General features: G+C 37.8%; 1 protein-coding gene across 3 annotated transcripts in view; it reads left to right on the top strand.

The window, feature by feature from the left end:
* EYA4 (EYA transcriptional coactivator and phosphatase 4) overlaps positions 1-19,082 on the top strand; it is a 156,015-nt gene that overhangs the window by 126,303 nt on the left and 10,630 nt on the right. For all 3 annotated transcript variants that reach the window (XR_003535437.1, XR_003535436.1, XM_027690695.1), the window contains exons 12-16: positions 2,100-2,236; positions 3,809-3,892; positions 12,304-12,393; positions 18,705-18,763; positions 18,870-19,030. Coding sequence is in view for 1 of the 3 variants with exons in the window: in XM_027690695.1 (XP_027546496.1) it covers positions 2,100-2,236; positions 3,809-3,892; positions 12,304-12,393; positions 18,705-18,763; positions 18,870-19,030 (531 nt within the window). In the remaining 2 variants the exon portion in view is untranslated. The remainder of the gene's footprint in view (positions 1-2,099; positions 2,237-3,808; positions 3,893-12,303; positions 12,394-18,704; positions 18,764-18,869; positions 19,031-19,082) is intronic.

Here is a 19,082-nt window from a genome sequence, read left to right as displayed (position 1 = left end):
TAAGAATTCAACTGTTGTGTTACATTATGTGTTACTGTAGACTCAACTGAGACCTTCAGTCTCCTTTTTCTTCTTAGAGCCTGCTAGATCAAAATTGGTTTCTTTTCTTTGTTGTGGAGAAGCAAAGAGGTCAATGACTTAAGGAAGATCACAGAAATATTCAGTTATTCACGTTGGAAGGGACCTCAGTGAGTCTTTTGGTCCTACCTGCTCATGGACGAGCCAGCTGTTGCTCAGGGCTGTGTCCAGTGGAGTTTTGAGTATCTCCAGGGATGGAGAATGCACAGCCTCTCTGGCTGGGAACCCACCCCAGGTCCTGACACTCTCACAGTGAAGGAATTTTTCCTAATATCTAATAGGAATAACCCTTGCTGTGATTTCTGTCTGTGCGTCTTTTCCTTTCCCTGCATACCTCTCTTACTACATGCTCAACCCAATAACTGACTTGGTGGCACTTACCTGGACTAATTCCAGTTTGTCAATATCTTCCTTCTACTTGGGAACCCTAAACTAGGCATTTTTCCAGATATGGTCTAGCAAGTTCAGAAAAGAGCAGAAAAATCACTCTCCTTCATCTGCTGGCCACTCAGTGATGCTCTTTAGTAAAAATGAAAAAAAATTCAGATTTCAGCTCAAAATCAGATGCATTATAGATGATTCTTGGGAAATGCTTTTACCAAGTGTTAATTTATTCTGCTTCCTTTGAGAACGCACGCAGGATCACTCTCGAGGAGAAAAGACAACGCAGAAAGAATCGTGTCTTGCAGAATATACCACCTAAGGAGTCTTTCTGCTGTGCCTTTTGCAATCGGACATGTCTATCTCATATTGGCCTCATTAGCCACCAGCGTGCTTGTAACAAATGTGGATAGAGCCTTTCCCAAATCTTCATTCGCGAAGCCTAGCCATGATGATGATGATGATGATGAATTTATTCTGCAGATGTGCCATCAAGAGCACTTTTAACAAATATTACCAAAGTGGTCCAGAAATGCACAATTACAGGCAGCTCAAGGACTCCCTTGAATCAAACTCTGTAATAGATATCAGATCAAAGCTGTACCCTTTCCTTCTTTAATGGAGAAAATTGAAATCATCAATAGTATAAATGATGAAAGACATTTTTTTGTCATTTAGCACTTGGGAACGTAGCCAAACTACATTTATTGCTACAAGTTTTAAAGGGGCACTGTGTTATGAAAAAAATTATATTTTTCATTTACTGAGCTGTGGCATTCAAATGATTTGTAAAGAGATGTTCTATGCCATCCTTCCTGGAGATATCTTCTTCAGTCAGTCTTACATAGCTACTGGTTTGTGATCACCTCTAAAGCCCTTTGTTACCATAAGAGAGAGAAAGTAGATTAAATGAGTAAGTCAGGGCCTGAGTGTGATTAAGACAAGATGTGCCATACCAGATGAAAGGTCCTTCCAGCACACAATACCTGGAAAAAAAGATGATCAGAACACAGCAGGTACGACTTCATCCTCTTTCAAGTCGAATAACTGGAATATTGCATTTATAAAGCATATAATATATGACTTTCCTCTGCCAATTTTTAGGCAGAGGTAAGGTGGAAAAAAGAGTGAATTCTGCTAGAGAGTAGGTGACATGGGAGGAGGAGATGAAGCAGGAAGCGGCCTGGCTGTTCTGGGGCATGGACGAGTGTCAGAGGGTGTTCTGGTAAAAGTAATGCAGGACTTGGAAATAAGTCTAGCTGAACTTCAAACATGGGAAATGAACTACCTAAGTAAAAGGCACTTCATGTTTTGAGAAGCCATTGGTGTGACTTCTAAAATACATTATCCTTGATTATATTTTGCCTGGGCTTATGCATATTTGTGTATGTGTCTGCAGATGCATATGTGTCATTTTAATCTTATTCTGCTAGGGTTTATAATTTTTCATTGGTAAAGTCAAAAGTGTATGTGGCATCTGCTGATTCCATCTACATAAGACAAGCCACCTTATCACTCATTTTTTACAGCTTTTTTTACATGTATCTTGTCATTGACTTTGCACCAACTTTGAGAAAAGAAAAAAAATAAATTATTTAAAAATCCAGCACTAATTTTTATATGAATGGTTGACTTCACAGGGGAGTTTGACACAGTGCAGAGCCCCTCCACGCCAATTAAAGATCTCGATGAGAGAACATGTAGGAGTTCTGGGTCGAAGTCTAGAGGTAGAGGACGGAAGAATAATCCATCACCCCCTCCGGACAGTGACTTGGAGGTATGCCTGTGGTAATTGATGAATGTTGATGTGGAGATTTCTTCTGTGAAGAGTAAATTCTGAAAACTACATCCGTAGAAATAGCTTAAAGCATTTTAGAAAACATCATGGACTCAGTCTCACTAACTGAATGCAACAGAGATTAGAAGCTGCTTTAACATACATGTACAATGAGACTTTACTGTTCTGCATCACAAAGTTAGGCAGAAAGGTAAATGTGTTTCAGCCTTGTTCTTTTTAGCTCTCAGATTGCATGTCTTGCAGTTCCTCATACAATAGAAGCACAAATCTGTACTCAAAATTGTGACATTTTCTTTTAGTTTTTTGAGTAGGAAATCTCAAATATATCATTCAGCTTAATTGCATGTATTTATGGATGCCATGTAAATATGCAGGATCATCTGGACGTACCCTTTTAAGTACTTAGGCACCAGTTGGTCCTTGTGCTTGTAAGTAATGTCAGCGGATTTCAATGAGGCAGCTTCTATCAGTGAAGTTATGGCTATACTTCAGTACAGTGCAAGATCAGTGTTTAGCAATGAAATATATCTGCCTAATATACAGGAGAATGATTTCAAGCACAGGGGATGTCTTAGCAACAGAGAAATTATAGCCCTTTTACTCCTGTGTTAGCAGTGCACTGCCTTACAGTGACAGGAGGAAGTGAAGTGCCTGTGTGTGTAATACTTCAGCTCTGGCATCAGGGATGTGCTGCCTGCCAGTGCAGTGTGTGCCCCACTGCCACCAGAGCAGCACTGGGAGCCAGCAGCCCTGGCCAGCCCCACTGCTCTGCCTTCACTGACCAGCGCTGGGTACAGAAGAAGACAGAACTGGTGCTGGGACTTGGCTGGCTAAACAGCCCCTCCTGGGGTAGCAGAGTGGGCTCCAGGGCTAGGAACTGAATGTAAATGCCATTGCTTTTGTACAGAAACTTATGTATTTTTTGCTTTTTAAAGGATTTAACTTTTCCAGTGAAGAGACTAACTTCTTACATTTCAGGATTTTTTTGTTTTGTTTTGTTTGTTTTGTTTGTTTGGGGGGGTTGTTTGTATATTTATTTGTTGTTTTTTATTTACCAGTGAAAATGAAAACTAGTGAAATTGAATTAATGAAATGGAGTTAGTATGATCTGTTATATTCTATAATATTATTTAAATTCTGCATTACATGTGGCATACAGCACTTTTACCCAAGATCTAAGTTTAGTTCTACAGTAGAAATAAAGAAGAATCTTGAATCAATAAGACTCGCAGAGAAGTATCTGAAAGTACTGTTTATCCTTAACAATTACGTTTGACCCCACGTCATGTTTCTGAAATCTGTGTTATAGAGCTTTCATGAAAAGCTTTTTCGAGGACAAATAAGAAATGATTGAAGAGACAAAAAGTTACTCTCCTTTTGAGTTTTTACCATGCATGATACACTGCTATTGCTGATTTTCAGAGAAAACCTGCTCTGTTAAATTCTTGATGAAACTTTAGGACTCTGTTGACTTTTAGCCCCCCTGGATTGGATGGAGGTGGAACTTGGATGTTATTTGTTCAATAATATTTTCCCCAATTCTCTTTTCAGCGTGTATTTGTTTGGGATTTGGATGAAACAATCATAGTTTTTCATTCACTGCTTACAGGATCCTATGCACAAAAGTATGGTAAGGTATGTGAGCTATGAATTCTGTGTCAATTCACTTTATCAGAGCTATCTGGCTTGCATATATATATATATTTTTCACCTCCCACATTCATTATGGCTTTATCATAGTTGGAGGGAAAGGGTACAGGAAACCCCATTTTCAGAGGGTTAATGTGAAGAAGTCAAGGACAGAAATGAGACACAGACCCTAAGCACAATATATAAGGGCTGAAGCAGATGCTGCAAATGAGGGAAGAGTTTATAGAGGAACAAGGGTGAGGTTTCTGACATTGGAAGAGACATTGCAGGGAGATAATAGATGAAGTGCACAAATGGAAATAACTGAGAGTATCTGGAAGCGTAGAGGAAGAAATAAGAAACTGGAGTGGTGGATGAATTTATGAATTGATGAATCAGGGTGAGTAAGTAAGAGTCTGATCTATTTCAGTGCCAGCTGCAGGTGTTATTCTTTGACTCCCCACCTTTTCTGTGAAATCTTTGGTTCCCTTGGCTGGCTCTGGGGTGAGTAATGCTGGGGAGTGAAACTGTTTCTTAAGTAGTTTTAAGCATCCTCTCCCCTCCCATGAGTCCAAAAGGAGTTCAAGTCACAGAGCAGTGAGCCTGAGAGTAGGAAGAAGAGTGAGGGAGGCAAAGAGAGGCAGTATCAGCCTGCAAGGGCAGAAGCTCCCTTGCTGAGTCAGCAGCGGGCCCCACTGTACTGGTGAATGGAGCCCAGGGAATGATTGCTCCGGCAAGGGAGAAGGGGCTGGTGCATAGCAACAGGAGCAGATTGGTGGGAGGGGTAGAGCTAAAGGCCTGAATAAAATGAAAAAAAATTAAAACAAATATGTGGAAGGAAGAAAATGGATAGGGGGAATGTTGGTATGTACATACATAGTTTTCTCTGTGTTGTGCCATTCCAGTGAAATGAATGCAAAGGTATTACTTTTTAAGAATATAACCATAGAACATAACATAACCATGTTCATGCTCTATCAGATAAAGGGCTTGTTTAGCATCTTTTCAGCCTCTTTATTCTGGCCAGAATAAGATACTTGAGAAAAACATGTAAGAAATAGTATATTACAGAAATGATTTTCACACCTACCTTTCCAACCAGTGGGTCAGAAATGTCCAAAGCCAAAACATGTGGATTATAACCATGGATGGGCCAGTCTTCTATGTTAGCAGCCTTTTTTGGTTATTAAAAATAAATAGGAAAAATCACAGGCTAAGTGAAAAATCTGAATTTCTGGAATTCTAAGATAAGGATAGTTATTCATGTAGTTTTAAAAAAATCAGCCTTACTTCTTTGCAGCTTCACAGTGCCAAATCTGTGCACATTTCAGTACTCTGTCAAGAAATCCTCTTCTACTGTTTTTCAGACATTGTAACAACAGTGACTTTGTCAGAACCATTTCCAACTAATAGTTTTCAAAACAAGAGACAAACCTAGCTGAACATGAACATTTCTATCACTTTGAGAGTAGCCTATAGTCTGCCATAGAACTTTTTGAATTGCTCCAGTGATGCATTCATTCCTTTCATTCTTTTTTGATTGTGCCCTTAAGATGTTTCCTAAATCAACTTTAATGCAGAGTTTTTGAAATCAGAGTACATTTTGCGGCTCACAAAACATGTATGGATAAGTTTGAAAACTGTCTTGGAAACTGCAACAGAAATGTAATTCCTCTTCATTTCCCACTTGGTTAGGAGTAAGGATATTTGAAAACATCCCAGTACCATTGTTCTTAAGAACATATGTGCTGCTAAAATTGACTCTTCATACAGAGACTTTAGAACAGTAATGGCATATTAACAGCCAGTAGTACTAACAGTAGGTAAAGTCGGCTTCTATACACTAAGAGTATCTCAAGGGTAACTGAGATCAACATCAGTAAACAAATGTCATGGATGACTATGAAGCAAAAGACAGGGAATTCCTAAGTAAAATATTTTTTTCTTTTCTCTTTTCTTTTCTTTTTTGGTACTGATAGGTGGCATCCACACAACAAAGGAAAGGTGTTCATTTCCAGACACTGTAGACTTTTTCTTTCCTGCAGTGACTGCCTTTGCCATATTTACATACAACTTGTTTGGAATGTAATGAACTCAAATATACCAGTGAAACTCAAATATATATATTGTTAACTGCAAGGAGGCTTTAGCTTTTGCATGTAATTGAAGTGCTGCCTAAACTTAAGGTGGGATGTGTCTGAGCCTAATTGCCTAAGAGGTTAGAAATGGGAGAAGAGAAAGATACCATAGATGGACTTGACTCAGTCTCTGATGCATGACATTGTTAACAAACGTAGTCCTTATCTTTTCTGCATATGATTTCCATCTTTATACAAGATCTTAATACAGACTGAAGATTGGATTGTTATGAAAATGGGGTTGCTATGAGAGTAAATAGCGCAGGAACTGTGAGGTTGTCAGCAGAAGCCGTGTGAGCACATAGGTCTTTCAAAAGTCTTGAGAGAGCTTTTTATCTTGGAAAGGTGGTATAAAATCATTACTTAACAATGAAAAAAGAAATAGTGGTGATACTAAATTATTTAATTGGGATGATTTGCTATCTGATTTTAAAAAATAAAGGCATCTAATGTCACACAGATGCTCAGCTGTGCATACCGTGTTCTTCCACATGTATTTTATGAGCCCATTTTGTATAACATAACTGGGTTACTCTTAAAAAAAGAAACCCCACCAAAAAAAACCCTCACAGGAAAAGCCGAATTTTCCCTATCTCCCATATTTAAATTTTCTACATGAGAATAGCGTGTCTTGTTAATGTGAACATTGCTTTAAGGAAAGGCATCTCCTTATACCACTTCTACCAGGTGTGCTCACTTCATATTTGCAAGGAGTGAGTGAGATGAGATGCAAGGAGCGAGTGTAGAGCTAATGTGAATATACAGACAGGCAAGGATATTCACCTACAGTTCTTTCCCATCTGCTCTTTGACATGCAAACTTTCATTCTTTGTTTTCACCAGCTCTTTTCCCAGTTTCTTTTAGTAACCAGGTGAAAAGAAAAATTCAGAAATTAGTCTTTTAACCTCTCTGTTCTGCTTCAATTCAGGCTGCGCAGGTATGCAGTGAGGGGAGGTGCAGTATATTAAGGCCTGGCGAAGGGATCTATGTGTGAGTGCAGAAGCACTTGAGAGCTGCAGTTGTACCTGGAGATAAACACTTTCTCTTTAAAAATAGTTCTACAGTTTAACAAGTGGTTGGAGTAGAAAAGAAAAAGAAAAGGCAAACCAACATTCCCATAGGCAATGGGGGCTTTCATTGGCAGAGAATATTTGGGAAGGCCTGGATCCAGTAGGCAAGTTTCAGATGGTATATTTGTCAAGAGAACAACAAATTTCTGACTTACGTCTGAGGGTTTATGAACTTGAGAATGGACACTCTCCTTGGTATATACTTGTTCAGCACTTTGCATAGTGTGATAGTTATTTGACTTCAGGATTTTCTAGAGCTGTTATAATAACCGTGTTAAAAGCAAAATTAAAATTTGCTCAAAGATTTAAGTTGTTGGATTCAGCTGTAAGCATCTCATTTAAAACACGGGGAAAACTGCTTCTCTGGGCACCAGTAGAGTATAGCTTCAAACCAACTGAACTGGAAGAGACTTGGCCAGAGGTTGGTCAATGTGTCTCTTTTAATTTTAAATATAAAACTTACCCAGAGGATATTCTGTGCCTTGATGTTTTCTACCTGCAAGTATTTCTCTGTGATTTTTGGTGTAGTGGTTATTTTATTGGGCTGGTCAAAGCTAACATAAAAAGGGAATAAAAACTATGCTACAGCTGTGTTAGGTTTCAGGGAAACCCTGCTGCATCCCAGCAGTAAGAGTACCTCTTGCTGTTTAGCTCATTGCTCATCTGCTTTGTTCTTCATAAAACTAGTACGTTTCTATTTTAAATTACTTACTGCAGTAGCATATTGCAAACATTGGCATTGGAGCTGTTATATTGTGGCTTGTGTGGACAATGATGGTTTTTGCAGCTGAACACCAGTTGGCAGATATCTTTTTCTGCAATGCTGAGCTCTTAAGTGAGCATTGGTTGATGTGACAGGACATGTGTTAGGAGATATCATCTCTTTAAAGTTTATGAGCTACATTCTTATTCCCTATGAACAGTGAGTATTCTTTGTTCTATTGCATTCCAGTTATTCTTGCTGGTTGAAGGCTGATTAAGCTGGAGTTTTGTCTACATCCCACCATTTATGCTTCATTCGTTACTCCCAGGTTGACCCATAGGGTAAGGATGCCAAGATAAATGATGTGACTCAAGGTGCAACTAGTTAAAAAAAGAAATTCCTTTGTGAACTTAGAAGGGAGAGAATGTGATTTCCAAGTGCAAAAATCAAAACAAATCCACACTTGATGATCATATTTTGCCATTTTTGATAACATCGCGAATTACAAAAAGCTGTTAGAGAGGCCTTGTATACTTCTCTGAAAGGGCTCAGAAGCTTTTTACTGCTCACTCTCTGCTTGTCCAGTCATTAAACAGAAAAACTTTGTTGCCATTAATACCCATGATGACATTCCCAAATTCATTCATAAATATTCTCTTGTCCACCTGTATTAATAGTGTACCACTCATTGCCTCCAGTTGTCCTCTCCATTCACTCCCTCCTTGTCTGGGACCTCTGAGTTGATTTTCCTACTGCCTTCTAGAGAGCATGGAACAGAAACTCCCTATGGAGTATGAGTTTTCCTTCATCAGCCACCACATATGATTATTAAGAAGAGTTGTATTCTCTTCCTCCGTTACCACCCATATGAATCTCTCCTGGGACAAGTGTCCCCTATGAGAGAGTTAGAGCTGAAATTAAATCTGAGATTACTACATAATATAGGGAAGTGTCCCTAAGCTAAAAATATTGGTATTTAAATAAAGCATTTCCACTTTTCCCAGAGGTCAGTTTTGTTCTGAGTCTGTTCAGGACAGCCACCCATTGAAAACCACTTCCTACAATACTATTCATATATTTTGCTTGTTTTCATGCTTCTTTTAAAGGCTTTATGCATCCAAATTGCTGTCACAAGAAATCTACCTGACAGTAATCTCTTTGTTTTCTGAGGTGTTCTAAGTGTCATTTTGGTGTTTGTATTTTTTTCCAAGAAATGAAATGATTTTGAACATCTTCTGCTGAAAGCTGACTTCCAAGACAGTATTAAATAGATTTCTTCTACTAATGGACACTGAGCTTTTGGGGCTTTATCCCAGTCACTTTCCTCTTGATCAAAACACACATATAAATATTGGTCCTTCCAGGATATTTTTATCTAGTCTCCCAGGAGGCATTCCAGTGGATGGACCAGTCTAGTACAGAAATCCACAGGCAGACAGTCTGGCTCCAGTTTAGTGCCTTCATCTGAACGTAACTAAAGTAATTTGTATTTTGGTATACAGAACTGCTTTAGCTGGTCTTGATTTTTTTGCACACTAATGATATCTGGCTAACATCATGCCTCTGAGGGCCAAAGAGTTGTTCTTTATTCTACAAATTATCTGGGGAAAACTTCCAGATTTGTTTGGGGGTTTTTTTTGAAATCATTGTTTCCTCTTTTGTGTGTGCTTGTGCAGAGTAGCTGAAAATACTATTTTGGGAGAAGTTCGGTCTGCCTCTTATTAAGTTTTCCAATTTGCTGTGCTAAAATCTGTATCAGCTGCAAGTTTCTTGCTTTCTTTTCAACACTCAGTCCTTTATGCCACTTGAATCAGTCTGTAACTTCTGCTTCAAGTTGAAAGACTGTAAAATGATGGTTGTGATGTTCCTCCACATTGTGCAAATAGTATAAAACCACAAGACCCTGACAAATCTTCTTTTTTTTGCCTATTTTATATGTGAAGAAAATAACTTAACATGGCAAGAGCTGGAACATGATGTGTAATTCCTGTTAAACAGTTGCAGTGCAAGTTTTGGTCTATTTATTAAGGGAAGAATTGTTCATGCCTTGAGAATTCAATTCTAGTGACTCTCCTTAGCAGAAGTTGTTATGGGGAGATCCCATATCGATTTTGTGCTAAGCTGAAATGAATTCTCTTTGCTTTATTTTATTTTTCATGTAGTACCTCGCAATATCCTTCTCATACCTTTGTCAAAACAGGAACATAGGAAATATAATATTAATAGTAATAAAGTCAGGCAGAGTTGGTTACAAAACTACTATTAATAAGAAAATCATAAAAGCTTTGTCACATTTAATGTCTTTCAACTATAATAGGCAAGGCAGAAAATTGTCATACATAGGTGGTAGTTTCTATAAAAGCAAATTGCATTATAATGGAATACATTATAGCAAATTTCCACATTCGAGTCTGCTTCTACCCAGAAAGGGGTAAAAACAGGATGAGAATCAAAATTGAGATTCGATCTTTGGACGCACTCCGGTGAGTAACTTACATAAATAATAATGAATTGCCACCTCTTCATAAAGTTATGCACGTGCCTTAGTGTTTGTAGGATTGAGGCAAAGAAGCATATTGCAAATACTCTCTACTGTATTTTATCTAGGAAGAAAAATCTGTAATTAACTGTGCACAGAAAAAGAAAAATGCAAAAGAAAGAACAGAGACACATGTTTATATGTGATGACATTTTGATAAAAACATCATGGCTTGATGAGGAATCTCATGAGTCCAGGGTATTTTGATTATTTGTGTTCTAAGTACCTAACATGAGTTTTACAAATCTGTTAATGTGTGTTCCTTGACCATCCTCTTGGAAACCTGACCCTTTAGCCATGTGACTTTCAAATCCAGTAAATATGACTGCAGAAGACCGAGGGGATGAAGTTCTGTTACTGGGCACTGCATTTGCTTTTTACTTCTGAAAGGTAGTCTAGACCAGTTCAAGGGTCAACATAAAAATATTTCCTTGCACTGAAAGTATTGGATCTAACTTTGATTATTACAATTTCTTGAATACTGTTCTCCCCTTCAGGTATGACTTTTTCATGAGCAAGAGTCAAAATATGTCTGTGTTTCAGATTTTACCATTAGTTATTAAGTGCTTGAGTGCAGAAGCCATCTTTTATTCTGTCAATGTGAAGCCCTGGAGTAGTGGGTGTCTGATCTTGGTTGGGAAGCCTTTGATCCCAATACTAACAAATGATCATCTGAGGTTTTGTGTGATTTTGTTGCTACATGCTAGTAAACTTTTAGACTTTAAATCTCAAGGTACTTAAGAAGGAATTTCTGAAAATTTGATAGTGTCAATCAGATTTTAAATTATGGAATACAGTTGGGGTTTTTTTCATATTTTAACGAGAAGAGGATCACATGTATTTTGAAAGTCCATTGCAGTACATTAAGCATTAAAACCCCACAAGCTTAGGCAGATAATTAAGACAGTAATCAAACTAATTACCAGGTGTTAGCAAAGCACCAGGAACTATTATTCTAAAACAAATGTAAGGTAATGCAAATTTGCTTTACTGTTTCCTAGCAAATGTAGAAAAGTTAAATTAATTACCTTACATTTGCTATACAGTTAATGCTCTCAGTGTTATTGCAGATTGGTAGATTTGTGATATATTGCTGAGATAGAGCAATTTGATAGTGTGAAAGTCAACGTATGAACAAATGGGACATTTTGAATGAATCTCATCCAGGGACAAGAATCCACTATTTCTACAGAAATGAAGGGGTGATCTCTAGCAAACAAACAAACTTACAAACTTACAACATTTCCCGTTCCTGCTGGCCAGCTAAAGAATCATGCCATAAATTGTAGGCACTTTGTTGAATGAATAGCTGCAGTAAAATCATAAAGGAAAGACCAGAAATTCATCAGTGACTGCCTTCATGGAAGACGGGGAAATACAGAGACAGAGAAGGATCAAGTGCAAGGTTTGAAGCTACATACTGGAGTGGAAGAAGGTGTGGGAAAGAAGCAATGTAGACCTAAGCATAGCCAAGGCAGTGATGATTTATCCAAAGTGAAACTGAATTTGGGGAAATGGACATAGGTTCAGACTACCTTTTGTATTTTTATAAAGCAGAGACATTAGAAATGGAAAAGGCCACTTAAGTCACACCTTCCTATCACAGTATTTTTCCTACATACCTCTTTAGTGAAAAGTTCCTTCCCTGTTTCCAGCCTTCTTTATGCTTGTTTATCTGTATGTTTATGGCCACCAGGTTTTTCCCTGTCAGTTCAGCCAGGTTGTAAATTCCTCGACTTCCAAAAAAGCTTGATTTTTTAACATCCACAGCTCCCCAGATTTTCTCGCACAGGTTTAGCAGTCTCTTCTTACAGCATCATATTAAAGTAGCTTAACCCTGAAAGGATTTCAAAGAAATTTCTTACTGTGTTAATTTTTCAAAACACTTTGAATACAGTAATCTTTAAAGTAGTTCTGACATAACTTACAAGTGTGTAAGTAGTTAACCTTGCTTTCTGTTTTTTAAGGATCCACCAATGGCAGTGACGCTTGGACTGAGAATGGAAGAAATGATTTTTAATCTTGCTGACACACATTTATTTTTTAATGATTTAGAGGTAAGAATCAAAGGAATGTAAACACCATTGCTCCTGTTTTGTTAACATGGTGGATTTGCTGTGCATTAGTGTTTATTGTGCATAACATATACTGCCTCTGTAGTCTTTAGGTTTATCCTATTCTAATCAGAGAGAGGCTAGCCAGGTGGCACTGACTTCCTGTGGCACAGAGTCCTTCCATGAAACTCAATGAGAGAGACAATCTGCAAACTACCCATTCCTTTCTATGTCGTGTGGCCATCTTTTCAGTTTCCATGGATGTAGAGCTGTCTGCTGTCATCTCCAGGAGGGGAACATATGTGCCTCACATTCTTCTCTTGAAATTCTTTATATTCACTTTCAGTGGGCGCCATCATCTGATTACAAGAGACTGTTCTTCTCTTGACATACCTGAGTAGCCTTTTAGCCACAGGCCCCCATTTGTTGTTCAAATGGAGAATATTCTTCATTTACCTCAAAGACTGCAGCATCAGAGAGCTGGGACTATAATGTATTCATCAGTGATGTCTTTTCCCAAGGTAACCGCGCAACCACATATGTTGTCACAGTATCCCCAGGGTGTACAGTTTGGCAACTGGTCAGAAAAGACCTCTCCCTAGGGAGTGCCTGCTGTGGACAGATTACCTGTCAGAAGCACATGGATGGACTACTGCAGGGACAGTGGTCTGGGAAGCACGCTCATCAGCTGGGCTTCACAGGTTTTTTATTTCGCTCTGGGAGTCTGGATCTGTTATTGTGGAAAATGGTAGTCTTATAACCATGTGCATCAAGAGAGGGGGTGAAAAACAGTTTTCAAATTAAACTATGGGCTTTTCAGACCTTCTCCTGGTCTAAAACAGTTATTTTCTTTATTCAGAGTGGATCCCAGATTTCCCTCCGTGGACAGATATTTGCCACTAATGGCAGCTGGACGGCTTGGAGGTTTTGTTCAGAATCCCAGAGGAAGGTCTCTGGTGAGAGAATAGAAAAAATAAGGATAAGTGAGATTTTTCCATCCCCTGGGATGTTGATTTTTTTAGTGTGTCTTTTGTTCCTTCAACAGCTTTAGGCAGTAAGAAAAGCAGAAGGTACCAGTGTGTGGTTGGCTTTGCTACCCCTTGCAGACCTCATTTATTCTTAGATCTTTTTAAGTCAAGAAACTAGAATCTACTTCACCCCACACCTGAGCTGCACTTCCTCCTTCCAGCAGCAGAAACCTAAGAAATAAAGTCCTGGACATGCCTTTCCCAGTGTTTTATTGCAGTCCTAGTGAGTCATCACTTGACAATGCAAGTTCATTTGGTGAATGTTCTCCTTCTGGTGCCCTGTACCAGGGAGAGACACCAAATAAATTTTCCAAAGCATTTTTTCAATTTCTCTTTAGCAGACCTTTGCCCCTATGCATTCAGATTTCATGCAGCATGAATGAATATTAAGCAGTTTGGTAGAATATGCCCAGAGTTCTTCAATCTTGTGCTGAGTTTGATTGGAGGAGTTCAGCAAAAATGGAGCTTTGCCCTCCTTCCATCGCTCTTTATTCTTGCTTATGGCAATTGAAGCTTCCTACCTTTCTCTCATTTTTTATTTTCTTTACAAATCACAGGTTCAGCTGTCATAGGCGGATCATCACATTTTGGATAGTCTTCATCAGGAGGTTTTAATATCCTGTCCAAAAACTCATGCACCAGCTCATTCCAGAGCTTGAACAGGATCCAAATAGTTTCCGGTTTTAAATAAATCAAAAAGTACTACTTGAGGATTATCCTGGAGAGTCTCGTAACTCAATCAGTTTGATTTGATTAAAAACAGTTTCTATATGCAATTAATAATCACAGTTGCTATAAGAAATTAAGCATTTTATAACCCGGAATTAATCTTTGTTTCAAAACCAACTCTCTTATAAAATTACCAAATATATCTCTCTTATAAAATTCCAAAGTTCATGTACTGAGATGAGTTGTATGCATACAATCTGGCATGTATGCAGAAGTGAGAAGACTAGCAATTTTCTATCTTCTTAGCAAATAAGAAAATGTGGCAAAGTATGTAGAGGCATCCTTTAATAAACTGATGAATAAATCTGTCTTTTTAAATATGTTTGCAGAGCACATGGCCATTAATGAATATTCTAGTATGTATAATGAATTCTGAGAATTCCCCAATTCTGACTTGGGGTCTCTCTCTCATCTCTCCTCCTCTCTCCATCTGTCTTTATCTTCCTCTCTCCATCCTCACAAGGAGAGCGGAGCTGAGTGCTGAGCTGCTGATCAAGCGTAACCATCAAGACATGAGACCTTCAGTTCTTACTGGAGGAAGTGAGATAGGCTTTTTTTACTAGGCTGATTACCTATCCTTTCGTCATCTCACTTTTTTAATGGTGAACCCTCATGTCCCCTACCTTCTGTCTTGCTTTCATCTTCATCCCACAATAAACCTCGAGGCACTGGACATGACAACTCTAATGTACTACTGAACCTCTATTCCTGTAATATTGACTTCAGTCACAATGTCCTCTACGCTCTCTTTTTCCCTCTGTCTTTCTTGGTTACATACCAGGGTCTAGTAATAATAACCAAGTTATTGAAGTTATCACAAAAATAAAGTTTTCCTTCCTTTATGCAAATCTGTCTCACTACAATGGCTGCTGACGCAGAAATTCTGATCTGCTGAGACATTCCCTGCTGACCCAGTAACCCATGTTCTAATCAGCCAAGCTGCACTTTTATTTCAGGCTAGACTGTTCTCCAGCTATTGCATTCTCAGTGTATAAATTTTAGTTAGCTTGAGAAGTATCGCTTGGGAGGGCAGTTGGTGTTTTGCCATGAAAATAGGAGTCTGGTGCTCTAAAAGGTTCATGTGCCTAAACAACACTTAGAGATGGGACTCAGTTTTATTATTATATCCAACTAAGGAATTCTCTTGTCAACAAGGTAAAGAATAAGATTAAGTTTTTCTCCCTATTTCAGTATTAATTTTAAGACAGCTTTTAGAAATGTTGGTAAGGCATTTTATGCATACAAAACCCCCAAATTTCTATAAATTTCAAGTAGGCACACAGATGTGAGTCTTCCAATTCCGTTATCCCCCTCCACTCTCAGGACAGTGAAGAAAAAAGAGTATTTGTTTCCAACAAACTGAATCATATTTCCATTTTTATGATAATCCTACCATATTTTAAAGGAGATTTTGTCTTTTTTTTTTCTTCATTAGAAACAGAAATGAGAAATAAAAAATAGGATTTAGGTAAGTCTCAGAATCTGGGAGGCAGGTCAAACTAGTTTTAACAGAGGCTGAAGCATATTAATTGAAAGGAGTTTTCTGTGTAGCCTAAGAAAGCATAGTGCTGAATATCCTCTCATTAATAACAGTTTTGTGTTCAGTGTGGTAAGTCAGTGTTCTTACTGGATAATGAAATTACTGTCCATTTCAGGTGGATAATTTTTATGGATGATTTGTTGATTCTATATTCTCAAATTTTCAGGCTCTAAAAACCACTGGAAAGAATTGACTGCACTCAGATATAATTTAAGTTAGTATTGCTTCAAGCAAAAGTTAGATATTTTACTTAGATTCCTTTCCTGTAGTCACAGTAATAGGAAATATATTTTTATGTTTTTTAAGTTTTGACCTTGCACTGACATTGAGCCACTGTGACTTGAGCTTAACCAGTACTGCAGCTGATGTGAAAAGTATTTTACCTTACCATTTACAGTGTCAGAGAGCTTGCTTTCTTTCCTTTCTCCCCGTAACTGTTTGATGCTGTTTAAAAGCAAACTCAGATGTTGTGTTGTGCCACCAGTTTCCTGTTTCTTTTGAGAAAAAGTAGATAACTATCTCAAATCTGCTCAACCCATCTGCTTTTTCTTTTTTTTATGGCAAGTTTTTTTGACACCATATAAGTGAACTTCTAAAAGGTAAACAGTTGAAGTAGTAAGTAAACAAGAAAACAAAGTAAACAAAAGCAAGGAGTTGTGGGCACAGGAGTTATTTGCTGCTCAGCAAATGTATGTTGCCAGTATGCTGAGAGGAGAAGATGAAGGGGGAAAAGGAGTAAATTGGAGAGTGCTGTTGGGATTGGTCTCCTGTATACTTAACAACCTTCTTCAAGGGAAAAGTAATCAGAAAACTGCACGGTACCCTCCTATTCCTGGAGTCAATCACAGAAGCACAATGAACAAACTGTGAGACAACCAAAAAAAAAAAAAAAAGTAAACAGCTGAGCCTTTGCCACCCACTGATATTTAATTTAATAATGAAATTATCAGCAGAACAGTTATCTGAAATTTTCAAGGCTGGAACAACGTAGCTGAAAGGATTGACAAAATCCAAACAGACTTATCTATCAAGGCTTTTGTGTGCCCTCCATTTAATTAGTATACCTTCAAATCCACAGAAATTATTTTTAAACTTTTAAACTTACACTTTCACCAGTTCCAGGGAAACCTGTGAAGGTGATTAGGAAGCTAGATACTGCAAAATAAAGAGCGGGGCTTTTTGTCTTGATTTTTGAGTTCCTGTGCTACACGGAGTGAAGCATAGTTGCATTTTTTTTTCTGGAGTGTAAATAATAAATACGGATAAAGAAATCAATCTTCTATTTCAGCTGCCCCTTCCCCTTTACTTTCTCTTTTCATCTACTATTTACATCCCAAAGCAGCTTCTTTAAAATATTCTACAGCTCAAGATAATCTCCTCAAACTGAACCAAAAAAATTTTATTTCTCAAGTGGGGAGAAGAATGCTTCACTTCTGTTCCTTTAACACATCTCTGTCATACTTGTTTTAATGGATTCAGCCAGATGAGCAGAGTTTGGTAACTCATTTTTTTAGCTTTGACTCAATATTTTAAATTATGATTGCTTGTATGATGAAATGAAATTACGTATTTGAAAATGAAATCATATATATTTATTTTATTAAAAAATTGGTGATTTTTTTTTAGCAACTTACTTCACATGGGTAAAAGTCTGTTAACTTTTCGTTCATTGCAAAGCAGACAAAACAGATGAAATGTTAATTCCCCCAACTCATGCGCTAGGAACTTGTGGCATACACATTTGGAAATAACTCCTCTGCTCAGATTTATCCTTTATCTGTACAACTTAGCACTCTTATGAGACAGAGATTGGAAACTTAGAACTGTGTCTTCTTGCATGTCACAGAGAGCCTGAATTAGGTGCTGCTTGTCAGCAACTTTATTTGACATAGATGACTCAGACAACTCTTTCTTTGAGGCACAGAGCTGTGCATTTTGAAAGCTCAACCTCATTTTGCCTAAGGAGAGTAAATTATTGGAAAGTATTAATTGGGGAGTAATTTTTAAATACATCCTTGAACTTTTCCGTAAAACATCTTAGGACTATGTTAACAATAAATATTTTAAATATTAAAAAATTACATACAGCAAAGTAAAATCTCTGGACACTGAATTTCAGGTGTGTCTTTGGGTTAAGATTTTAGTTCAAACAACTGCTGAAAGCAGTTCATATGATGCGTGATGGCTTGACTTATTTATTTATTGTGCTTCCCCCACATTTTCTTATCTTTCTGCTGTAATCACTGTTCAGATAAGGATATTTGATAGCTGTCCAACTATAAAACCATCTTGGAGGGGAGTTCAGTTTTCTAGTATACCTCAGTTCCCTCATGTTGCTTCCATCCCTTCCAAAACCAGGAAATAATGAAGTTCTTCAGGATTGATGATTATCTGTGATTTCCCAGCAAAAGGCACTTGCATAAATTAATAAAAGAACCTGATACATGTCCAAACTACTTAACATAAGTCATATGCCTGTTGAGGTTCATCATCATTAGCTTTTAGGGAGTGGGAAAATATGATTTAGGTGATTTTTAAGTATTGGTATACTAAGGAGACTATAAATGAGACTTGCAATTGTTGGGGTTTTACAATTAAAATAATCTCAAATTACACCAAAATTGCATATTGCTTTTCTAAAGGCCCGTTTTAACTAGTAATTTACACTATGTAGGAGTTGAAGGTTTTATTATTTTAAAGACAATGATGGTGATAGGAAGCTGTGGGTGTACTCACTCTGCCATCTCCTGGTGCAGTTAGTGCACTGCACCGGTCCTTTCCTCAACATCTGTACTAAGCCTGTGGTGAGCGTAGAATCACAGAATCATTAAGGTTGGAAAAGACTTCTAATATCGTCTAGTCCAACCAGCCCACCGTTAACCTAGCCCACCATGTTCAGCACTAAACCATATCCTCAAATGCCACATCCACATGCCTTTTGAAGACTTCCAGGAATGGTGATTACACTCTTTTATAAGATAACTTATCAATTGAGTTTGTTTGTTTTTTTTCAACAGGAGTGTGATCAAGTTCATATAGATGATGTTTCTTCTGATGATAACGGACAAGACCTAAGGTAAGATACAGCATTTGTTTATTTTTTTTATTTTCAAAGATTAAATAATTTGAGCATTTACAGGAATACATTGTATTTATTTTTACTGTATTTTGGGTGTTTGCAGTACCTACAGTTTTGCAACTGATGGCTTCCATGCAGCTGCAAGTAGTGCAAACCTTTGTCTGCCAACAGGTGTAAGAGGAGGGGTTGACTGGATGAGGAAGCTGGCTTTCCGTTACAGAAGAGTAAAAGAGTTGTATAATACTTACAAGAACAACATAGGAGGTGAGTTTAATTGTCAAAATGAACTTAGAATGCTGATCAGTCTAAACTGCAT

Source organism: Neopelma chrysocephalum, unplaced genomic scaffold (assembly GCF_003984885.1).
Source record: "Neopelma chrysocephalum unplaced genomic scaffold, ASM398488v2 Primary Assembly neopelma1_23, whole genome shotgun sequence".
Taxonomy (NCBI): Eukaryota; Metazoa; Chordata; class Aves; order Passeriformes; family Pipridae; genus Neopelma; species Neopelma chrysocephalum.
Note: the sequence above shows the minus strand (reverse complement) of the source record. Positions and strands in the feature narration are given on the sequence as shown.